Source organism: Heptranchias perlo, chromosome 22 (genome assembly GCF_035084215.1).
Source record: "Heptranchias perlo isolate sHepPer1 chromosome 22, sHepPer1.hap1, whole genome shotgun sequence".
Classification (NCBI taxonomy): Eukaryota; Metazoa; Chordata; class Chondrichthyes; order Hexanchiformes; family Hexanchidae; genus Heptranchias; species Heptranchias perlo.
The window spans coordinates 34,869,454-34,895,187 of NC_090346.1; the positions used below are offsets into that span (position 1 = coordinate 34,869,454).

The following is a 25,734-nucleotide window of genomic DNA, read 5'->3' on the forward strand; positions in this document are numbered from 1 at the left end:
CCAAGATTTTCGACTCTCGCCCAGGCCCGGAAGTTAAAATCTCCCGGGTTTTACATTCTGTGGGGCTGGACGGATCGCCGCCTGCTTCGGCCCCCGCAGCCCCGATTACTGCCCCGAGTTAAAATCAGGCCTTTTGTTTCTACATAGCTCACAACAAGGATGGCATAAAGACAGTAGTGAGAAAGGATCTTGGCTCGGAAGATCAAGAAGTAGAATCAGTATGGGTGGAGATAAGAAATAACAAAGGACAGAAAACACTGGTGGGAGTAGTTTATAGGCCCCCTAATAGTAGCTATACCGTTGGACAGAGTATTAATCAAGAAATAATAGGAGCTTGTAACAAAGCTAATGCAATAATCGTAGGGGACTTCAATCTTCATATGGACTAAACAAATCAAATTGGCAAAGGCAGTCTGGAGGACAAGTTCATGGAATGCATTCGAGACAGTTTCCAAAACAATTGTCATGGAACCAACCAGACAGCAGGCTATTTTAGATCTTGTATTGTGTAATGCGACAGGGTTAATTAGAAATCTCATAGTAAAGGATCCTCTGGGGAAGAGTGATCATAATATGATACAATTTCACATTGAGTTTGAGAGTGACATACTTAAGTCCGAAACTAGAATCTCAAACTTAAATAAAGCCAATTACATAGGTATGAGGGGGTGAGTTGGCTAAGGTAGATTGGGAAATTAAATTAAAAAGGTATGACGGTAGATAAGCAGTGGCAAACATTTAAAGAAATATTTCAAAATTCTCAACGAATATACATTCCATTGAGAAATAAAAACTCCATGGAAAAAGTGATCCATCCGTGGCTAACTAAAGAAGTTAAGGATAGTATTAGATTAAAAGAAGAGGCTTATAATCTTGCCAAGAATAGTAGTAAGCATGAGGATTGGGAGAGTTACAGAAACCAGCAAAGGATGACCAAAAAATTGATAAAAAAGGAGAAAATAGAATATGAAAGTAAACTAGCAAGAAATATAAAAACAGATTGTAAGAGCTTCTACAAGTATGTAAAAAGGAAGAGTAGCAAAAGTAAACGTTGGTCCTTTAGAGGCTGAGTCAGGAGAAATTATAATGGGGAATAAGGAAAAGGCAGAGTCATTAAACAAATATTTTGTATCTGTCTTCACAGTAGAGGCACAAAAAGCATACCAAAAATAGTGGGGAACTATGGGGCTAATGAGAGTGAGGAACTTAAAAGTAATTAATATCAGTACAGAAAAAGTACTAGAGAAACTAATGGAACTAAAAGCTGATAAATCCCCCGGAACTGATGGCCTACATCCTAGGGTTCTAAAAGAGGTGGCTGCAGGGATAGTGGATGCATTGGTTGTGATCTTCCAAAATTCCCTAGATTCTAGAGCGGTCCCAATGGAATTGAAGGTAGTAAATGTATTCTAGGAGTGAGAGAAAAAAAACAGGGAACTACAGGCCAGTTAGCCTGACATCGGCCATCAGAAAAATGCTGGAATCCATTATTAAGAAAGTGGTAACAAAGCACTTAGAAAACCATAATATGATTAGGCATAGTCAACACGGTTTTATGAAAATGAAATAGTGTTTGACAAGTTTATTAGAGTTTTTTGAGGTTGTAACTAGAAGGGTAGATAAAGGGGAACCAGTGGATGTAGTATATTTGGATTTCCAAAAGGCAGTCGATAAGTGCCACATAAAAGGTTGTCACGCAAGATAAGGGCTCAGGGGGTTGGGGGTAATATTTTAGCATGAATAGAGGATTGGTTAACGGACAGAAAAGAGAGTAGGGTTAATCGGGACATTTTCAAGTTGGCAGACTGTCACTAGTGGGGTGCCGCAAGGATCGTGCTTGGGCCGCAGCTATTTACAATCTTTTTAATTATCTATATTAGATGAAAGGACTGAGTGTAATGTCTCCAAGTTTGCTGACGATACAAAGTTAGGTGGGAAAGTAAGCTGTGAAGAGGACACCAGGGGCATGATTTTAGCACCCGCTATCGGGTGCGTTCCTGGCGGGGGGCTCCGAAAATCGGAGAATCCCGGAGTGGGTCGGGAGCCCGACTCCAACCCGCCCACCTCCGGGTTCCCCACTGACCCTCACTCATTGCAGGAGGACACTCTGTCACTTGGGACAAAGTTTGGCCTCCACCACCCTCCTCCTGACAATCAAAGTCACCAACTTGCACACTTACCCCGGGGTCCAGACACATGTACCTACCTTGCGGACCCCCTCAGATGTACATCTTGCGGATGGGGGCCGCCGTAGCTGCAGTCATGACCTCCTTGGAGGGCGAACAGCATCACCAGCCTCGCCATCCACGCCGTCCACCTCTGACACGTGGAGCTCCACAACAGAGTGCTGTGACACATCCACCTGTACAGCAGGAGGGAGGGCTACCGCAGAGAGAGATGCGTCGCAGAGGGCACCACCCTCGCCACAGGGTCCACAGACCGAGGCTCAGCTTCCTGGACCTCTCTGAGCAGCAGTGCACACGGAGGCTCAGAGTCACTCGACATGTAGTCGTGGACATCTGCAGCCTCCTTCATGCCAAGCTGCTCCTGGCTGGCCCGAGCACCATCTTCTTACCTGTCGCTGTCAAAGTCACCACTGCCCTCAACAACTTCTCCTCCACATCCCTCCAGGGTGCAACCGGGGACATCGCCGATGTCTCTCAGCCGTCTGCACAAAAGAGCCCTGCAAATACACCTACACCCACTCTGCAGTGACACAATGGGTGGCATCAGTTGTGGGTCCTCATAGTGATCCTCAGGAAAGGGCATTATTGCACAAACCAGACAAGATTCGCAAAGACGTGGCAGTAGTGGTGCCAATATAATATGTAATGTGAGTTGGTCAGAAATTCAATACAAGTAACAACCATGACAAACCCTCAAACACCCTTGTGCATCCCCTTCATGCTCACGACACGTTTGCCTTACGCTGCCTACTGCACATATGTGATGCATGCCCTGTGGCTGCAGCACAGGTAGTGGCAGGTTGAGTGAGGCTGACCGTGAAAGAGATTCACGAGAGGGTGAGTATGAGATAGAGCCATGAGATTGTATGAGGATTGGGTTGAGTGGTAGTGGCAGGATGAGTACTGGCGAGGTGAGTAGGTGCAGGTAAGATGAGGATGAGGTTTGAGTGGGTATGAGGGGTGATGTGACAGAGTAGTGTTGGCAGTGCAGAAGGAGATGTGGGGTGGGGGCGGTGATGTGGCAGACGGAGTGTAGGGGAAAGAGTAAGTGTACTCACTTTGGCTGACCTACTGAGGTCATTGGAGCGCCTCCTGCATTGTATGCAGGTGGGCGATATGTTGGTGGTGCAGGTGACCTCCTCTGCCACCTCGAGCCAGGCCTTCCTGGTGGCAGAGACAGGCCGTTTCCTCCCGCCCGCCGGGGGGAAGATCTCTGTCCTCCCCCTCCTCCTCACCCCGTGTATTGATACCTGGAGTGAGGCATCATTAAACTGGGAGCAGCCTTCCCCCTGGGCTACTCCATGCTGTAATTTTTTCTATTTGTTGCAGCATCTGTCAGTGGAGGACTGCCCCTTTAAATAGAGCTCCTCCAGCTGACAGATCTTACTGCGCATGCGCAGCCTGCCCGACGCGCAGATCAGCAGTGGGGAACCCGGAGGACCAGGTAAGTGGATCCAATTGGGCTACGATCGCGCGGGTGGCTGACTGATTTCGCCGGGTGCGTTACCCACGCGCCCGATAGCCCCCCCGCCGAGAACCCGCAGCCCTGGTAACATCGGGCCCCAAGAGTCTGCAAAGGGATATAGACAGGTTAACTGAGTGGGCAAGAAGGTGGCAGATGAGGTATAATGTGGGGAAATGTGAGGATATTCACTTTGGTAGGAAGGATAATATTTTTTAAATGGTGAGAAACCATTAAATGTTGGTGTTCAGAGAGATTAGGGTGTCCTTGTCCATGAAACACAGAAAGTTAGCATGCAGGTACAGCACGCAAATAGGAAGGCAAATGGTATGCTGGCCTTTATTGCACAAGGGTTGGAGTACAAGAGTAAGGAAGTCCTGCTACAACTGTACCGGGCTTTGGTGAGACCACACCTGGAGTACTGTGCACAGTTTTGGTCTCCTTATCTAAGGAAGAATATACCTGCCTTACACGCGGTGCAACAGAGGTTCACTAGATTGATTCCTGAGATAAGAAGGTTGTCCTACGATGAGAGATTGAGTAGAATGGGCCTATACTGTCTGCAGTTTAGAAGAATGAGAGGTGATCTCATTGAAACATATAAGATTCTAAGGGGGCTTGACAGGGTAGATGCTGAGAGGTTGTTCACCCTGGCTGGAGAGTCTAGAACAAGGGGGCATAGTCTCAGGATAAGTGGTCGGCCATTTAAGACTAAGATGAGGAGGAATTTCTTCACTCAAAGGTTTGTGAATCTTTGGAATTCTCTACCCCAGAGGACTGTGGATGCCGAGTCATTGAGCGTATTCAAGGATGAGATAGATTTGGACTCTAGGGGAATCAAGGGGTATGGGGATCAGGCGAGAAAGTGGAGTTGTAGTCAAAGATCAGCCATGATCTTATTGAATGACAGAGCAGGCTCAAGGGGCCGTATGGCCTGCTCCTGCTCCTATTTCTTATGTTCTTATACAAACACTGCTACAAACTACAGAGCGGGCAATAAACACGATTTATTCCCAAAGACCACAAAAGAAATAGGCAGCAATTCTATAAAATGAATATAAATGCTGGTACTTTTAAAAAAATAAAACAACCATAATAATAAGGATGACTTATCCAATGGTGCAACTTGTACATCAGTACGTAATGGGCTTTGCTTTGGACAGGGTTGAATTTCTCCTTCAAACACATGAAAAGACAAAGATTTTGCCCATAAATCCATCCCACTCAAACATTCCAGAATTCAAAATGTAAACAGCAGTGACTGAGACAGAGTAAATTATTGATGCTATTATATAACTGCACTATGACATTTTTATACATTTTGGCACCGACAGTGTGAGATATGCAAGTGAAATTAGGCATTTAGTTAAATGTAAACATAAGCATTTGTAAGTCGTCGCTTTAAAATAAAAACAAAATTAAACGTCTTCCACTTTCTTCAAAACATCAGGAGTTAATTCCTCTGGGTGTATGCTGCAACATTGGTGCTATCACCTCACATGTCGCTGCCCTATCACTTCATTCGTTGCCTCACTTTGTATCTCACTGGACACAGATGTCGTATTCCAGGGGGACAGATAATATTCATACAACTTTCCTCGGCTGAAATTTTCCTCCAATGATGTTAAAAGTGTTACCTTAGGCTACTGTGAAATGCTACTGCAACTAGATCTGAAAACACTACGACATTTTATAATCATATAGTGCAGCTTGAGTACAAGTGACCAGACTAATACATCTACCTGTCAACAGCTCAGAAGACACATGGGAGCCCAGGAGTTGCAGGGAAATTTGTTACGGCAGAACTCGACTCACTATCCCCAAGCTATCAATTCTTTATGATTATAGTGTGGTTAAAGGAAAACTAAAAACAGGCATAATGGAAAACAGAGTGCTGAAGGACATAATATTGGAGGCTTAAAGGATGGAATTACCTGGAATTGACACTAATTTCTGGAGCTCCTGCTTTAGATCCATTATGTCTTTACACAACTGAATGTCATCCATCCTGCAATTAAACATTACAGAAGCGTTATTAGTCATTTACAGGTAAATCAAAGAGAAATTCAGCATGTCAAGAAAAGTATTTTAATACATTTTTTCACCATTTCTATTTTTAGGGTTTTTTTTTTAATCTCCATTCAGGGAACCTTTACTGAGTGAACAGTTTAACAAAGCCTGTTATACCATTTACATCCTGGAATCTAAGAGCAACCAAACGAAATGGTGGTACCCTTTCTGCCAGCCGTGGCTCAGTGGTCTCACCTCTGAGTTAGAAAGTTGTGCATTCAACTCCCACTCCAGAGACCTGAACACAAAATCCAGGCTGACACTCCAGTGTATTACTGAGGGAGTGCTGCAATGTCGGAGCTGCCGGCTTTCGGATGAGACGATAAACCGAGGCTCCACCTGCCCTCTCAGGTGGACATAAAGGACCCCATGGCACTATTTCGAAGAAGAGCAGGGAAGTTCTCCCCAATGTCCTGGCCAATGTTTATCCCTCAACCAACATCACTAAAAAACATTAATCAGATTGCTCTTTGTGGGATCTTGATGTGCGCATATTGGCTGCTGTGTTTCCTACATTGCAACAGTGACTACACTTAAAAAGTACTTCATTGGCTGTAAAGCACTTTGGGGATATCCCGAGGTCGTAAAAGGTGCTATATAAATGCAAGTTCTTTGTTTCCCAAACTAGAATACAAAGTCTGCATGAAATGTCAGAAAATATTAAAATCACAGATTTATTTTAGATTTCTAATTGTGTCTCTGGTGAATACACACAGAAACATGTCTTTAACAGCACAATTAACTGGTTAACTGGTTATACGCAACCTCAATCATATTCTCGTCCTGCTTTTGCTTTTACTTAAACCTCTAGTACTCAGTTAATGCAGCTTTATTAGTTCCACACCTGTCACCTCCTAGAGCAATGGGAACTTGTATTTTAGTGGAATCATTTTGTTTCACATGAGAAATGGTGTTCCCGTCAAGGCTTTGTTCTCAACTGAGTGATTAACATTCTCTCTCTGGCTTAGTGATCGAAGAGTGTGCTCACATCTTTTCAGTCCCACACTTAGAGAGCAGGCTTTTACCCTCCACCTAGAGAGGCGAGAATGTCATAGAGTTATACAGCACGGATAGAGGCCCTTCGGCCCATCGTGTCCTTGGAGCTGCTCCCGTTCCATCGCCAGGTCTGCAGCAGAAACTCCGTAAGCGCCGAAGAAATTCCCAGCCTAACTAGTTAGTTTCAAGTTCATGACAAGCGTGGGTCTCTATCTCAGTCATCATGCAGGCAAGCAGTGAGCCTGTTGCATTAATTAAGTTAGGTATCTCTAGACATGCATCACAGCACTTTGGTCAGGAGGTGTTGTATCCATGGCTCTGAGTTACTGCAGTCTCCAGCTCCAGTTCATTAGCTGTGATGATACAATTGTCCCAGTTCTTTAATCTGTTATTTATGTGTCATTTCAATAAAAGTTTATTATGCATTGAATTCAATTTTATTTCATGCATAAAAGGATATAGAAAGACATCATAAGCTCCCCTGATAGCTTAGTTGGTAAAGGCACTGCACAGTGTAATACTGAGCAATACAGGCTGAAAGGTCCCAGATTCAATCGAGCTTTAGCTGATCCGAGTCTAGGGAGCAATTGAGGTACTACAATTACTCTCCTTGGAAGAAGGATGTACAATCAAATATATAGCTGACGGGCATGAGTACCTATAAAAGAATAAATTGCTTATCCCTTGAGCAGGATCTGAATTTCTTGACTTTGGAGAGGAAAGGAAGGTTGGAGATGAGGCAGTAGTTTGCAAGGACAGAGAGGTCAAGGGTGTGTCAGGGAATATCAGCAGGCTATTCTCCACGGGAGCATCACATCCAAGCATGATCCTGTCCTTTCTCAACATCCAGATGTACACTTCCACGGGCTGCTGAATAGGAACAAAGGCCATTCAGCCCCTCGATCCTGCTCTGCCATTCAATTAGATCATGGCTGATCTGTACCTCAACTCTATTTACCCACTGTAGCTCCATATCCCTTGATACCCATACCTAACAAAAATCTATTGATCTCAGTCTTGAAAGCGCCAATTGTCCCAGCATCCACAGGCTTTTGGGGAGAGAATTCCAGATTGCTACTACGCTTTGTGTGTAAAAGTGCTTCCTGATTTCCCTCCTAAATGGCCTAGCTCTAATTTTAAGATTGTGTCTCCTCGTTCTTGATTCCCCCATCAGAGGATGGCAATCAGTAGCAGGAACGCTGCTTAACTCGGGCACTGAGGCAGATTGTTGAACCCCTACTGTCACCCGCCTGATATAGCAGATGTTAATAAGTGTCACATTGGCAATTGTTCTGGTAAAGAACTGGTACTGAATTAAGAACTTGGATTTATTAATTCCCTAAATGAATGCAATATAAATTCAAAGATAGAGAGGAATACTACTAAAATTCCTAAACTGAGGTTGGCTATTACTTTCCACGAGAAGCATTTCACATTTGATTTAGATTATCTGTGGTAAGTCACATAGACATTAAAATGTCAGCAGAGGAAAAAAAAACACAGCAGACTTCCTTCTGAAGTACCTTGATTAAAATGAACATTGGCTGCATGTCCTGTACTCTAAGGTTTGTAGATGTGTAAATTGGCAACCATGGCAATATTATTACTCGGTTTTTAGTTATTTTCTCTCTAATGCCATGCACCACTGCACAAGCAAGAGAGCCTCTGCTCATGTCACTCTGTAACTGGCTACTTGGCAGTTTGCAAAAGTTATCCAATATAACTCCTTGCTTTTTGTTCCACATGTGACACTTTTATAGATTAAGCTATATCAAGAAGTACCAACTATATGCATTTAACATTCCTACATGTCACAGTAAGCCACTCTTACTTGGCATTCCCTGCAACAATCTTTTCAAGCTACTTTTCAAGACTGCCCTTGTCTTTCCTATTGGCATGATTGCTAGCGTAACCTGCTCTGCCCACTATTCCCAATTGTAAGATCACTTGCTCAATACCACATTTCTTGTCGGGAGGATCAGTATATGGTATCAGTATCCAGTTGCCCTCTCCTCATTAAGGCAGATCAAGTAATCCCCTTCTATCGATCCACGCATTCCAGACACCTAAAACTTTTTTTTTTCTAATTGCAATTTGCAGTACTTTTAAAGTCAACTTCATCTCAATTATAACTCTGGATGTTCAAAGATCATTTACTAATTGAGCTAATAAATTCAAAACAATGTAGAACTGTTTGCCATTCTTACTGAATTTGATTGCTTCATTAAACAAGCAGTAAAAAATTCCAATTAATATGATGAATTTTGCAACATGCTGCACAATCACTTCCATTAGGACCTGGTAGCCAGGGACACACAATGATTAGTTGCCCTAATTACCACATGTCCTTGCCACTCCTGAATGTGATTCTCAAGCACATGTTGTTAGAGATGGGGTTCTTATTTATAATTTACTCCTCAAATCAATATGGTTTTTACACATTGAATATCAGGTATCACAGATTTATTAAGACTACAGTATATGCACTAGTACTTAAACATGCACTTAAAAGGTCACACTTACAACCAGACCTAATGATGGTTGGTTGGGGCTTCAAACATGTTACAGTTCTGAGCTCAGTATCTTAGGCCTTTATGAAACCGAATACTCATTACAAACAGCCAATTTGTACACATTTCTCTTACTCCCTCCACTTGACAACCCACACAATTCTGCATTACATAATTATATAAAAGTTAAAATACAATTCCATATAAGGAGAATTTAATTGACTTATCCATTATCAATAACTTTGGTTTTAACAAGTTCTTTTTCTGTAGACTCCCCAACTTTGGTTTCTTATCCATAGTTTCACTCTTGTTACATGTAATTACTATTCCACCAAAATGAAACTTAATTATAAGTCTGTCTTTGATTCAGTACATTCCATATCAAACTCCTGTTTCTACAGAAACACCAATTAAAAAGGATGACGAATACTCCGACTGACTAAAGGTCTTCGACCTGAAATGTTAACTCTGTTTCTTTCTCCACAGATGCTGCCTGACTTGCTGAGCTTCTCCAGCATTTTGTTTTTATTTCAGATTTCCAACATCTGCAGTATTTTGTTTTTGAATATTCAGATGTTTTCCTCTACAGAACTAACTGTTTTTCCTGCACTTGTTAAAGCTCCCTGAAATATATGAATCAGTATACACCGGCATGTCTTTTAATAGGTTTACTGTAGTGACTAAACTGACCGTTGCTTTAAGGTCAGTGCTGGCTCAATAGCCCAGTGATTCTTTAAATTAACTTAAACTTCCCTGCTTAACAGGCAAGGGCTAAAGGTTGCTATTACTACAATGTAAATAGAAATCAATAGTCGTATAACATTAGCAGACTTCAGGACAGTCTAATTAACCCTTTCATTACAGTATCATAGTATAAACAAGCAAATTGTGACTCACGTAAGGAGGGTGTGTTTGGCAATTGACAACTAGATTTTTGAAAAATTAAAAGGATTATGTCCTACGGTTAATTGTTTTTAATGGAAGATCATTTTACAGGTTACTTATACAAGAAACAATCAGTGATTCAGCCTTACAATAAAATCAAAACTGATGAACATGCATCATTATTCTACTTAAAAGTATAAAAGGATAAAATATAACGTTGTTTGAGATAAATAAAACTTGTGCCAGGATGGTCTTTGTTGTAATATCAATATCAATATCAGTAACAATAATATCAAACAGTTAATGTCCCATACAGTCCGATCTATATGCCTTAACATTTATCTTTTTCTCTGGGTAAATTATCAAAAAGCAAAAAGATATAAGCTATTTTTATTGTCACTAAGACTAGTAAGTGTCCTAAGTAGACAGCTTGCAAACCCATTATACACATCAGCAGTTTGAACTATTCCCATACAGTGGGACCAAGCAATGAATCATTGGTGGAGGGCAGAGATGAATGCTTTACTGTTTCACCACCCACCTATATTACTTCCTGCTGACTTGCCATATTACCTCAGAATTCTTCTCTATGTTCTGCTGATGTTAGCACAGATTGTGCGGCAAGGATTTGTTATCCCATATGAATAAGTTACTAATTATTTCAGTAGGCCCAGAACATTGGAAGAGAGTTAGCAAACCTGGACTTCCAACAAATAGTAAATTCAGAAGTTAAAGTGAAAATGAAAGCTTGACAGTATTGTATGGACTCATCTTCTTTTAGCCACAACATATGTCTGAGTAATCTTCCAAATAAAACAGTTCTTCATTTGTTACTGGGATCGACCTGCATGCAGTAATCAAACCGATGCATTTCGTTTACTTAAGTGACTGAAGTGATCTCATTAAACTTTGGGAGTTCGTGTAATGCCTTCATGGAAAACAAAATCATTTGTTAGCACTGCGAGGGGTTTAGACACTAATTATTGTTTTGTATCAGTAAATTAACTTTTGTGTTTACTGTTGTTAAAGTCCAGGGTTTTGTACTTACTCCTTAGATCCTGAAAATGTTTATTTGTCATCGGATTTAATAAATTATTTTGATTCAAATGTCGGACAGTGGTTTTTGGCAATTTTTTTTCTTTTGCCATAGAGCTCTTTTTGTATGTTCTATTTAATCACCATGGACAGTATTTGTTGTATCAGATATTCCTCACAGCTAAACATTATTGTTTAAATCAATGCCCATCTTTCGCTTCATTATTCTTTTACATTAAATTCCAAATTAATCCTCATTAGTTTAGAAAAAGATTTTCATCAAAAATGCTATATTTAAACACAATGGGGTAGAAATTGGACCCCATTGCGTCCATTTTTGGGCTCAGCACAGGGCCAAGAAGCACCAATTTCATGGTGCTGTCTCTCACGCCCTATGGGTGCTTAAAATATGTCCGACCTCAAATTGGGGATTTTTCAGGAGTCCCTGGTGACCACCTCAAACAGGCATTAGGCCCCTTGCATATGTTAATGAGGGGCTTAACACTCCCGAGGGCCAATGCCGACCCGTGATCAGATCTCCTCTCGTTGTCCTCCCCCCTCCCCCCCAGAACTTACATGTGGGCTACTGCTGGGGTGGCCAGCAGCCCAAAATTCACCTTCTTCAAATGAGTGACCTGCCTCTGAAGGCGCGACATGTGCCAGCAGCTCACCTAAATTATTGAAACGAGGCCCGAGGCCTAATTTCGGGCTGGCCTTGGGCGCGCGCTCCGTCAGTCCGAGTCCATAACCAATTTCCACCCCAATTAATCACCTAAGCTTGTGTTTCAAAAAATCCCATGTTCAGAAATTGTGAAATGAAGCTGATAATTGCAAAGATATTTACTGTGTTATGGAACACACAAACCTTTCTAATGTCTCACTGAGGGGCAGGCTGGTCTCTATGGTTGCTTTTCAAAGATGTGCTACGTGGAGCTCCAACCATCACATGCTAACCAGACAACTTGATAAGCTGTTTTCATCCTTACTAAACCATGATTTGTAGAGATTGGTTTACAGTTATCTGCCCGCTGGAGAATGATCTGCATTAAATTCCAAATGTCTGTATGGAGTGCAGACCCACCTCAGCTAACTCAACATGCAGAGCAGACTGAGGAGCAGCCCTTGTTACTCAAGCTTTAAGTAGAGCAAAGGAGGGGAGGAAGGAGGAGACAGGAGCCAATGCTAAACGATGGACTGTCATGTTTTCCATACCTAGCTTCGGTAATACCAAGAAGATGTCAACCACACATTGTGAGGTTTTTATTGCACTGTATGTATTTGACGAAACTATTACTATACACTAGCCACACTTGTGTACAGAACGTGGCGAGCTTTAAGGCAGTTTGTCTATAGTTATCTTGGTTGTATTACATAGTGGGGATGAAATTGATCTTTGGCAGTAGCACAAAATGGGCGGGAGCAAACTGGCAGCTCGTTTTACAGCCACCCAGTTTTCTTTGCCATTGACGTTTGCAGTTTGCTAGTTGACTGCAAGCTTTTGCAGCCTTTGATTTGTGGCAGTTTTCCTCCGTTATACTTTAGGCAATTTTAAGCCTTTTGAGTTTTTTGGGTTTCACGTTTCTAAGCAACGCGTCCCTGGAATCAAACTCTTCATCAATGCTACGATTTTTATCAGGGCAGCTCCACCACGTGCAGAAGACTGAAGTTCTTCCTCCTCCACAGCCAGAGGGCACAGCCAGGATCTAATGCAAAACTATGGTCAACTAGAAGTGAGAACATTACATCTACTCCTTGGATGTTCATAAGCCAGATTTCCTCAGCAGCCTCAGACGGTTGGTACTGAGCCTATGCCTGGAATAGGGGAGGGTCTAACATAAGGATTCAAATGAGGCGGGAGGGGGCGTTCTCAGCCTTCCATCTGACCTTCCTTCTTGTCCAACTATTGGGTGCCACAGCATCAGGCATCCAGATACTGGGGGCCAGTACATTTTCCAGAAAAAGTAATCTTTCCTCTTCCCTCTGTTCTCTCTACTGCTGTAGAGTATTAATGACTAAAGCAAACACCCCACTAACATGATACATCGCTGGGGTCAGTGTGAGCTAACAGCACCGGTAATGCAACTGACCTGGGTTTAAAAAAAAATCCAGGGCAGCTCTCCTCTTACAGGTGCAGATCACCTCAAGTGCGCTGCCCTTGTTGGGTGCCCAAAGAGGAAATTCTACAGACATCTAGAACCTGTGAACACCTTGGAATTACATAAAATGCATACCTGTATGGCTACCTGTGGCTCTTCTAACTTTATAAAGTTTAGAAATCTGAAGCCCTCAATGCACTTGCAAACTCTTTTCCGATAGGTGACCGCTCTCAAAGGGGGCCTATCACCAAATAGCAGGGCAGGAAACAGGAATGCAGCTGCAGGTCTGAGCGGCATCAGGACCTGCTGGCTGCTACTGGAGTAATCCCCCCAAAAATTGAGAAGTAACTGTTGCTGAAGTCTTTGGGCTGCCTCTGGGACCCCAACAGTTTCTCCGGGTCCTGAAGGTCAGATGGGAGACTGACAATACCCCCTCCCTCCTTTGTGATATGGTGAAGTGCGAGATGCCAGTGATGCCTGGAAGCAGTTTGCAATGTAAAAATTCATAGCTTCACAGTTACAGGTAAGCAGGTGACTATTAAGCTAATTTTAGGTTAACATTTAGCAGATGATATACATTCATGAACACATCTCTGCTAAGGTGAAAATGAAACATTAAGTAGTCAGGCACTGGCCAGTACATTTTCCAGAAAGAATAATCTTTCCTCTTTCCTCTGTTCTCTCCACTGCTGTAAAGTATTAATGACTAAAGCAAACACGCCACTAACATGAGACATTGCTGGGTCAGTGTGACCTAACAGTACTAAAAGCCTACTTCAGTTATGGTTTAACAACATGTGAAGTGAGTTAATTTGATGCAGAAAATTGCAGATTAAGTTGCTTTAATCAGTTTTGTCTCCCCCAGTTTCCTCAACAACTAACCTAACTTCTTGTTTTAGCCATTGGGCATTTTGCATCATAGTTAGATTTAATCCTATGCATTTTGCATTATAGTTAGATTTAATCCTACGGTGGTAATTATACGAATAGTAGCATTAACACCAAATCAACCAGTCAGCTGTAAAATGCAACAATGCAGTAACTTCACCGTACGTAAGATGACTCTGGCCAATGTCATTAACTCAGGATGTTTCAACTTTATTCATGTGTATTAATTTAGCTCTCTCGCTCTGTTTGGCTCAGTCATTTGTCCATTTAGGCGTCGGCCTTGGTTCAGTGGTAGTACTCTCATCTGAGTCAGAAGGTTGTGGGTTCAAGTCCCACTTCATAAGCTTGAGCACATAATCTAGGCTGACACCTCAGTGCAATGCAGTCTTTCGGATGAGACATTAAACCAAGGCCCCGTCTGCCCTCTCAGGTGAACGTAAAAGATCCTGTGGTACTATTCGAAGAAGAGCATGAGAGTTCTCCCCGGTGTCCAGACCAATATTTATCCCTCAACCAACATCACTAAAACAGATTATCTGGTCACTATCTATTTGCTGTTTGTAGGACCTTGCTGTGCGCAAATTGGCTTCTGCGTTTCCTACATTACAACAGTGACTACACTTCAAAAAGCACTTAATTGGCTGTAAAGCACTATGGGACGTCCTGAGGTGAGAGGTGCTATATAAATAGAAGTTCCTTCTTTCATTTTTGCTATATGAATAACGTCACGAGTGCATTAAAAATATCCAAAACAAAAAGACAGAAAAATAAAAGGATGTTAAAGTGGATCGAAATTCTTTGAACAGAGATAACTTCCTTTTTTAAAAAAATCCATTGATAAGCACCCTTCCATATTCTCTCTCTAGAATAACTTACTCAGAAAGCAGTTTGACTCTGCTAAGAAATGCTAAATTTGAGCCAACAAGCTTAGTCAACACCCACACAGGAACATTGTCTTCACCTTTTGTACTAGTGCCCCTACTAACAGGGGGGAAATACATTATTCAGAAGCAATCTTTTATCTACAACCACTGTGAACCCGAGTTCTACACTTTACAGCACTTTTTCTTGGCAGTCACTAAATTGAAGCAATTTATATTTGTATTCAAAGTAAATGGTATGCAATAATGCTCTTGACTTTGAACACCTACTAGAATGAATTAAATATACCAAGCAGCAATATCCACTTTCTCTCGCTCACACACACACACATATACACACACAAACGTGATTTTTTTTTCTCCCTCTCTTTTAGGTCTTGCAATAAGTAGGCAACTCGTTCTGCAACTATCTCATACAAGATGTGTAAGGGTAGAAAAGGTGATAAAAAAAGGATTTGGATCTGATTGTTGACCATAATCTGAACATATCCAGTCAAAATGAAATACAAAGGTAATTAAGTGTACTTCATTATAAGAAACAAGGTATTTTAACTCTGTATAACTTATAAATAAGGTCACTGAATGCAGTTTAGGGCACCCCATCTTCAAAAGAATATTAATGCACTGGAGAGAGGTTAGAGAATAGAGGAGGAATATTCCAGGACTTAGGCTCTAAATTATAAAGAGAAACTCAAAGAAATGAACTGCTCTCATTCGATAAAAACAAGATTTAAAATACTGAGAGGAGACGATAACTTAGATGTTTGTAGGTTATTTAACTTGAACTGTGAACACAAGTACAAAATTAAGAAGCCTCAAGTGAGGCTAAAGATTAGAAGAAACTTTCCCTTTCCCCCAGAGCAGATATCTAGAACAGGCGCCCGGCAAAAGCAGCTGAATAAGCACATAATTAAGAACAAGACTGAAATTTATAAGGTTAGCTTTATTGAGTGCTGATCAAATATTCCATTGAAGCATGTTGGGCCCTGCACTGATGGCACAAAGTTTGTGGAGAGGAACTGGACAGAGTTGAATAATGCAGCTTATTAGTTAGGCTAACAATTGATTACCTCAGATCAAAGCTGTGGTAGAGCAAGCTGTGCGAGTTTGAAAGAACAGGATTGATAAATTGAATAGCCCTTTCTAAATTCATCCACTTACATTCTTCCCAGCCTGGTTTAACTCATCCCCCGCCACCCCCACCACAGTTTCCTTCCCCTTTGCGAAGACCATTTTTACATTGCTCAGTAGCAGTCTAGTCTTACCAATGTCCACATGCTTTATTGTATTAGCACACTAAACCAGTCCAAGGATTTGATCTTGAAGTTCCTGTACCTTTATCACCAGCAGTAACATTCTCATTACAGTGTTTAGTGAAGAGAGCTGTTAAGTCCAAGTATCCGTATTTACAGAGTGGCTAAAGCAATAAATTATGTATGAAAATTTTAATTTTCCTTGTGAACAACTGAGGCTGCAAGAACCTGCTTTCTGCTATAAGCTGATAAACTCTTCTGAAAGTTAGGGGTCGATTTTACCAGGCCTGCGGGTTTCCGGCGGGTTGGGTTTCGGGAGCGTGGTCAACGCGCCCGGTGAAATTGGTGGGTTGCCCGCGCGATCGTCGCAGGCAATCCACTAATTGGAGCCAATTACCTGCTCCTCCGGGGTCCGCGCTGCTGGTCTGCGCGTCGGGCGGGCTGCGCATGCGCAGTACGATCTGTCAGCTGGAGGCTCTCTAGTTAAAGGGGCAGTCCTCCACTGACAGATGCTGCAACCAATAGAACACATTACAGCATGGAGCAGCCCAGGGGGAAGGCTGCTCCCAGTTTAATGATGCCTCACCCCAGGTATCATCAGATGGGGTGAGGAGGAGGGGGAGGACAGAGCTCTTCCACCCGGCGGGCGGGAGGAAGCGGCCTGCCTCTGCCACCAAGAAGGCCTGGCTCGAGGTGGCAGAGGAGGTCACCTGCACCACCAACATATCGCCCACCTGCATACAGTGCAGGAGGCGCTCCAATGACCGCAGTAGGTCAGCCACAGTGAGAACACGTAGTCTTTCTCCTGCACTCCGTCTGCCACAACACTGCCCCCACCCCACATCTCCTTCGGCACCGCCAACACTACTCTGTCACATCACCCCTCATACCCACTCAAACCCCATCCTCATCTTACCTGCACCTACTCACCTCGCGAGTACTCACCCCGCCACTAACACGCAACCCAATCCTCATCTAATCTCATGGCTCTATCCCATACTCACCCTCTCGTGCATCTCCCTCACGGCCAGCCTCACTCAACCTGCCACCACCTGTGCTGCAGCCACAGGGCATGCATCACATATGTGCAGTAGGCAGCGTAAGGAAAACGTGTCGTGAGCATGAAGGGGATGCACAAGGGTGTTTGAGGGTTTGTCATGGGTGTTACCTATATTGAATTTCAGAACAACTCACATCACACATTATATTGGCACCACCACTGCCATGTCTCCGTGAATCCTGTCTGTTTTGTGCAATAATGCCCGCTCCTGGGTATCACTATGAGGACCCACCACTGATGCTACTGCAGAGTAGGTGCAGGTGTATTTGCAGGGCTCTTCCACGCAGACGACTGAGAGACATCAGCGGTGTACCCGGCTGCACCCTGGAAGGATGCGGTGGAGAAGTTGTGGAGGGCAGTGGTGACTTTGGCAGCGACAGGTAAGCAGATGGTGCTGGGGCCAGCCAGGAGCAGCTCGGCATGAAAGAGGCTGCAGATGTCCACGACTACATGTCGAGTGAATCAGCGCCTCTGTGTGCACTGCTGCTCGGACAGGTCCGGGGAGCTGCGCCTCGGTCTGTGGACCCTGTGGCGAGGGTAGTGCCCTCTGCGACGTGTCTCTCTCTGCGGTAGCCCTCCCTCCTGCTGTACAGGTGGATGTGTCACAGCACTCTGTTGTGGAGCTCCACGTGTCAGAGGTGGATGGCGAGGCTGGTGATGCTGTTCGCCCTCCGAGGGGGTCATGACTGCAGCTACGACGGCCCCCATCCGCAATATGTACATCTGAGAGGGTCCGCAAGGTCGGTACATGTCTCCGGACCCCGGGGTGAGTGTGCAGGTTGGTGACTTTGACCGTCAGGAGGGGGGGTGGTGGAGACCACACTTCGTCCCAAGTGACAGAGCGGCCTCCTGCAATGGGTGAGGGTCACCCCCCCCCCACCTGTCAAATGGACCTTTGCAGCTGCCACAGGCTGACGGCTGCAACACGTCCAGTTCAACGAGGACTGTTTCCCCCAGTGTGTGAAACACTCCCATGTTTCTCCAAGATCACACACAGTCCCTTAATCAGGTCAGTTAATGACCTGAACAAGCAAAATAAATACACTCAAGTGGCATCCCGCTGGCTTTAATTGCCTGCGGGATTCCCACCAGTGGGGGCTACGCACGCACCCCCGCACGTCATCGGGGAACCCGGAAGTGGGCGGGATCGTGGCGCGATCCGGTCACGTGCCTGGATATCGGGATTTTCGGGGCCCCCCGGCTGGAAACGCACAGGAAACTCGCCGGTAAAATCGAGCCCTTAGTCTAAGTCAGCATTTTAGAACTCTGCCCAGCTGCTTCTGAATACTTTTCTGTACATTTTGGAAGATGAATTTAATGTTTCATAAATCCAGCCATCTGGTTCCTTTACTATTACAAGATTAATTATTTTCTTTCAACAGCCTCCTATTCATCAGTATAAACGTTTTCTGCTTGTTGATCTACATACTTAGTTTCACAACTGTATGAAAAGACTAAATTAGGCCTAGATTTTCTACTCATTGACTATGGATCCAGCCTTGTAAACTCTTTAATCAGCTGTCTCTATGGGGTAAATTTTAACCCCCAAGAACGGGTGTGTTGGCGGGGGGGAGGGGGTGGGTGGACAGTGAGAATTGTCGGTTTTGGGAGTGGGACCACATCCCGGCTCCAACCCGCTGACTTCCGGGTTTGACTCCTCATTGAAGAGGAGGAGGAGGAGGAGGACGATGGACAACCCATCGGCACACTTGGCTGGTTGTGATGCCAGGGAATCACTCATATTTGATAGATTCTCATAAGGAGATCTGCAAAGTGAAGATAGTCAAGTACTCAGACCACCTGGAACGAGCACCACGATCACCACCACCAGCCCTACCCACTCTGTTTTCACTAAACAGTCCAACAACCACACATACACGCATTATAAATGCACCCAATGGATGATGTCAAGTCTTGCCATTCATGTGAGGGACATGCAAGGGCGCTTTCACGAAAGGGGCTCCAGAATGGACAAGACATTGCACTGGTGGTGACAAGTATGACATTTATTTTGAATATAAAAAAAGAGAAATGAAAAACATGACATTTAGTCAGTCACCTTTGTGCATACCCTTGATGATTACAAAACCTTTGCCTTCCTCTTCCTACTACTTCTACAGGGTGCATCCCTCGTGGCTTCAGCAGAGGTAGTGGCAGGTTGCTCAGGTCCCTGCCCTGACTGCTGAGATCCTCTGGGTTTTGGAGCCCTTGAGGGCCCCACCAAAGACTGCTCCATCAGGGGCAGACTCGGCCATCTGGAGAGGAGGCAGCATCGTTGGGGGGAGGGGGGGGGCAACGGATGAGACGTGGTAGCGCTTTGAGTGGAGCCCCCACTTCCATGTACCCCTTTCGCCATCATCCCTCTCCTGGGCCAGAGCCACATCACTCTCACCACTCTGCTGGACAACAGCTTGGAGCAGATCTGTGACACGTTCTAAGGCCAGGGCTAAAGTATCTGTCTGCCTGTTTAAGGCAGCAGACATGTTGGCATCCAGAGTCCGCACGGCCGTTGTCAGGCCCTGAATGGACTCATTTGTGAGCCGTGCTTGAAGCACAATGGAGGCTGCCACTCTCTCCATCGTAGACATTCCCACAATTACCTGACCCACCAGTCCACTAATGCTGCAGGTGGACTCCTCCACCCTCTCCACTATTGTGGAGCGTGAGCGTGGAAAGCCTTCCAGTATGTTCCAAGGTGTGTCTGTACCTCGATCATTTTCCTTTTCGATGCTGGCCCCCGGGATTCAGCATCTGCGTCCAGCCAAGCAGAGCTTGGAGAGGAGTGCGCCCACCGATGCGGACTCTCCACAGCAGCCCCTGCCACCAATGCCTACTCGTGCTCACTTGTGTGTGGTGACTCAGCAGGTGACAACCCAACTACCTCTCTAATAGGACCCACCGAGGTGTGAGTATCTACGCTGGTGGATGGCTCACTAGAATGTGATGGCGCACCCTCAGAGGCATGGAGCTCCTCTGAGGAATCACCCTCATCTATATCGTCGGCCTCTTCAGCACTCCTTGAAGGTCCTGGAAGAAAACATACCGCAATATCAAGAATCATCGCAGAAGTGATGTTGCGATAAGCATACTGAGGTGTGCAACAGCTCAAATCATTGATAACATCAATTCATAATGTGTGTGAAAGATGTTAAAGTTCTGTCACCAGCCGTTTGCAGGTTGCCAGTCTCGCCATCTCTGACGAGGCCAGGCATTCAACCGTGTGGCTCAGATCTAACGCCTCCTCCTTCGCCAGGGCCACAATGCGTGGTGGCCCTCTCCAGTCCTAATCCTCTCGCGTCCATTTTGCACTCTCTTCTCCTACGAGGGGAGAAAGAGCAGACATGTGAGTGAGTGAGTGAAGGTGATGTGGTCACCCAATGGATGCATTGCTTTGGGTGAGGCCGACAATGAAGCAGATGCATCAGAGAGTGACTGTCAGACAGATGCATCACATTGCATAAGAATTGGGGTGAGTGGCAGTGGTGGGTACACAAATGGGGAGATGAAGAAGTACACAGAAAGTGAAGGTAAGTCGATGATGAAACCTAAGTGGATGTGAAGAGTGATGTGATGCAATAGCCTTGCCAACACAGAGTGAGAGAGGGGGAGGGGGGTTCTTTTCACAGGATGTGGGTGAATCAGCAAATGCACTCACTTTTCCTGACCTGGTTAGGTCATTAAACCGCTTCCTGCATTGAAACCAGGACCTGGGCACCGTGCTCCTGAGCTCCTCTGTCACCTCCAGCCACGCCTCCTTAGTGGCACAAGCAGGTCACTTCCTCCTATCAGCTGGGTAGAGGACTTCCCTCCTGCTTCTCACACCAGCCAGTAGAATCTCCTGGGAAGCATTGCTGAACCAGGGTGCTGCCTTGGCTCTGTGCTGCTCCATGTTCGTTGCTCCTCCTTTCTCTTTCAAAATCCATTTTTGCATTGGCCCTTTAAATACTCCAGTTCACAGCACGTCATGCGGGTGTGCAGCACGCCAGCAGCGCAGCTTGGAGACATGAAACCCGGAAGTAAAATTAAGTACCTTCAATTCAGTTGCGATCTCTCAAACTGACGTGCTAAAAATTTTTCCAGGTTTCCCACACGACTAATTACCCACCTGCTGAGTTCCTGCCGCCAAGCTAAAATCATGGCCTATATTTCAGGAACATATCATGTTTTCTTCTCGGACATTGGAATTCCTATCAGCCTTTAATAGTTCCGTACCCAGTGATTCATATCAGGAAGCACATTATCTGTGTAGATAAAGCACTGCAATTGCTTAACCCATTCTTGGCCACATATATATTTTTAGATACAGCAGTTCATTACAGTAAATTCAAGTAATTTAATCTTGGCTCCATTAATTGGCAGCCTTACTGTTGATATCCATTAATCCCTGTTGTGCAAATTAACCATTATTTATTCCTGCATTTTGTGTGGTCATGCATTTTAATAATCTTGAAGTCAATCCATTGTTATGGGCAGCCATCCTAAATAAATACTTTAACACTAGTCAATTAAAATATACAGAATTTCTTAAAACTAACCATTGAAGATGGTGTAACTAAAATAGGAACAACCAGAATAAAGTGGTGGAATTCAGGTGATTAAAGTAGCACTGTCCTTAGCAAAAGGAAAGATATGTTCGTTTGGTAATAACCACAGTGCAGTAATCCAAACCACAATGAAACAGCTCACTGGTCTCCCCCCAGAGGCTCATACAGATGAGTAAGGTCCCAGGTCCAATCCTGCTCAATGCTGAATTACCCGATCTCAGCTGGGTGATAAGAGGGGCATTACAATTTGTCTCAACTCTCTTGAATTAGAGGAGAACCAGCTTGTTCTAGACTATCCAGCAACCTCTTCTGGAAGTGTGTGTGTGTATGCTGGGTGAAGACAGTGACAGGGCTGGCTGTGCTGTCTCCTTGGTTGAATAGCCTGCCCACAATCACTGTCTAGGCTTACACATGAAGAATGTCCACTTGGGTGAGGTACCGGAGAGTGGTGGTACCTGTACCTTAACAAGGAATCAATATTTTCAGGAGGAGAGGGGAGAGGGGAAAAAAGGGGCAGAAAGAAACATTGCAACATCACAACAGGAAACATCATCACGTTAAAAGTCATGCACGGCTCTCCGTGGTGACCCCTGAACTGAACAGCATTAAACGTTGTTCATTGTAAATGAGGAGAGAAGACCATGAATGTCTATCAATTTAATCACATGTCTCAAATGCAACCTTCTGTTGTTGCTAACTTTCAACATATGGTTAATACCTAGATACACAGCACTAAACTTTTGAGAACAATGATGTAATTATATATAAAACATAGAAGTTTCTCATATATTGAACAAGCACTTGGAAATCTGAGTCCTAAACTTCTATTTCTCCACTATTCTTACACCAGACAGAAAAGTAGATCACCTGGAAAATTCAAGTTATCTGATCACACTCTTCTCATAACAATGCACTTGCGAGATGTGTAATACTGTTAATATCAATGAAGGTCTAAACTGCTAAGTAAAGTCTTAGATTATCCAAGGTTCTAATACAATTACTGGATCTCATGCTTGCTGTCCAATTCAATCTACCTGTAATGCCACTGCATTTGGGAAAATAAATTAAAAATACAATTTACAGCATGTGCCAAATTTCAGGAATTTTGATCAAATTTTTCTTCATAAAAATGATTTTGGGACTGAGTTATGCTTAAGTGTTATGTTTTAAAACAAAGTGAATTCATTCAGTTTTTTTTTAAAAAGCCACAGGCTGCTGGCATTGAAGATCTGTATTAAAGCCAGTTTGTGGGATGTCACAGCTCACAGCCTATTTTAAACAAGGCCCCTTATCCAGAATGTTCATTTTGAGAACAGCAGGAGGTGAACGGGGAGAAAGTCAGTGTCGCAGCCCTCCCCCTGGCCAGGAACACACAGGAAATTAAAAACAGATACAAGGACAATCAGGTTCTAAACAAGAGACTGCAAGGTGTAGGCCTGGAGCCCAGAGCTGTAAGCTAAAATGCAGGTGGTCAGTTTTTGCAGTTAGAAGTCATCTACAAAGAAAGGTAATGCCAAAAACAAGTTAGTGAGCCCATGAAAGGGACAGGGCACATGGTTTATTATTTTTTTTCTCTATTTTTTTTCAGGAGAGAGGTGAGATTGAGTGAAGCAACTGAAATATCCTTTGACTGTTACTCAGTACGTTCACTTGCTGTCTGTGTAATAAAGCAGTTTAATGATTCGTATCTGGCCTCATATTACAAAGTGCTTCTCCGTCCATCTTAAAAAAGATTAGAGAAGCGTGTGTGAGGGCATGTCTGAAAGACAAGATGTCCAGTTCAGATCACACAGCTGCCCTATTGTTACACCCCCGGGTTACGCTATTGTATAATTTGATATTGTGCAGTACAGGCACACTTCTGAATGCAAGATATCAGACCACTTATGGGAATGACCAGTCCAAGGGAGGCAGGCCCAAAACTTGTAAAAATGTGCAAATATTGTGTATAAAAATTACAGTTTTACAGGTTCAGCTTGTTTACTCAAGGTTAGTATCTGAACCGTCTGCTTTTGTGTGAGCTCTCAAGCCCTATAAAACTCTGCCATTTCCACCAATGAACATTTTCAATAAATAAATAAATTATTCATAAATGCAGGAAACACTAACAGTATAGTCTGGAAATTACTGAGAGTGAAGTTACCGTACGAACGTTTAACGCATGCTTATCAAATTCCTCTCCATTTTAACAGAAGCTTTACCCTTTTGTTTTATGATGACACCACTCAGTCATTTTCAGGCTTACGTGTCCAATTAGGCATCTGTTCCGCTTTAAATCTGCTGCTGCACAGCTGTTGTTATCTTTTCTTTCAATCTTGAAGTTACAAAATTCTGTGCATTTTCAAAGCCTCAGTTAATAGACAGCCACATAAGAAGCTTATTTCCAACTATATATGAACGTATTCATTATTCATGGGGTCAAATATGCAGATGTTAAATTTAGCTGCTTTATTTACTGCAGGCTGAGCCAGAATGAAGAATTCAATTATTTGATATGAGGTAAGCATGCATCAGTAAGCAAAGTAAATTTGTTTGAGCATTTAAAATCTTTTTTTTAAAAGTAAATTTTTGAGCTCATCTAGGTGAAGACATGGAACATTTCATCATGTTCAGCACTTAATTTAATTTTCCTTAGTTCCCTGTAGGGAAATGCCTGGGCTCCACTCATTACTGAGTATGTCAGCATGTAGATATTGCAGTTGTGAACCCATGTTCCAGCATGCCATGGTGCAGTAACTCAATGCCCAAAGCACTGTACCACCTTTTATATTTACATTTAAGATGTTATTTTGTGGATAGAAAACAGTAAATATAAGGTATGAATAAGAAAGGTAGCGCTGCATAACAATGTTAATGCACCTAACTTTTACAATATTGTGCACTGAATATTGTATTTTACCTGGAGAAATAATACACATATTACTCACACGGTTTTACAGTGATTCAGATGTCCAAATACCTACATAAATCGGAGTTCCGATTCCCTCCTGACCAACACCTCCCGAAGCTGCTGGATTCGTGCCATTTCTGTTTCAATTTCATCCGGTGTCATGGTCAAGTCAGCCATTGAGATGATGTCAAGCTGATCTGCGAGTGAGGAGACAAGGTGAAGTCACAGCAAATAAAACTGGGAAAATTACATGCTCTCGCCATTCTCGTCAATCAAAACATGAGCCACCAGTTCACTAACATTGACTGACACCAAATCAAAACAGTTTCATCAATCAGCATATATTAAGGTGCTAACAGTACATTTTCGTTTGTTAATCAATGCCAAATAGTTTGAGTAATATAAATCACGTAAATCGAGGCAGTCAGTTTCTTGCTTTGTTACGTTATAAAATAGGTTCTCAAATTACCTATAAATGAAGGCTATACTTCCAGATTAAGATACTATAATTCATATGTAATTTAAATTCACTTGAAGTCTATAATGCTGCCTTTATAGAGCGGGTGCCTGCTTTACAGTGCTACAACAGCACTAGGTTTAGACAGCTGTCAGCCAGCTCCGCACCACATTGTATGCATCAAAAGTGGTTTGTGCTCGAGTGTTTTGAAGTTATTTTCTCTAGAGGATATCTATTCTTAAACAAAGAGCATTTTTTTCCAGTCATCACAAAGTTCCTTTCCAGGCCATGCTCTTCTGCTGTAGAGAGAGGATGGTCAGATGGTTTGCATGCTGACCACCATCTATCCCACTCTTTTCCGATTATCCAGGAGATGCTCGACAGCGTCCTGGATCCCTCCGAGGGAGAAGCAGGTTTTCGCACCAGGATACTATCGTGTGCACAGTATAGCTCAGAACAGGAACTCAGCCACTCAGACTTAAAAGTAATGGCCTAGATTTTCCTTTGAGGCTAACGACGCT

The 25,734-nt window shown here is 43.5% G+C and overlaps 1 protein-coding gene across 3 annotated transcripts in view; it reads right to left on the bottom strand.

Moving 5' to 3' along the window:
• Positions 1-25,734, bottom strand: part of bmerb1 (bMERB domain containing 1) — a 90,349-nt gene that overhangs the window by 22,811 nt on the left and 41,804 nt on the right. For all 3 annotated transcript variants that reach the window (XM_068003245.1, XM_068003244.1, XM_068003246.1), the window contains 2 exons: positions 24,830-24,953; positions 5,583-5,656 (listed from right to left, as the gene is read on the bottom strand). In XM_068003245.1, coding sequence (XP_067859346.1) covers positions 5,583-5,656; positions 24,830-24,933 — 178 coding nt within the window. In that variant the 5' untranslated portion in view covers positions 24,934-24,953. The remainder of the gene's footprint in view (positions 1-5,582; positions 5,657-24,829; positions 24,954-25,734) is intronic.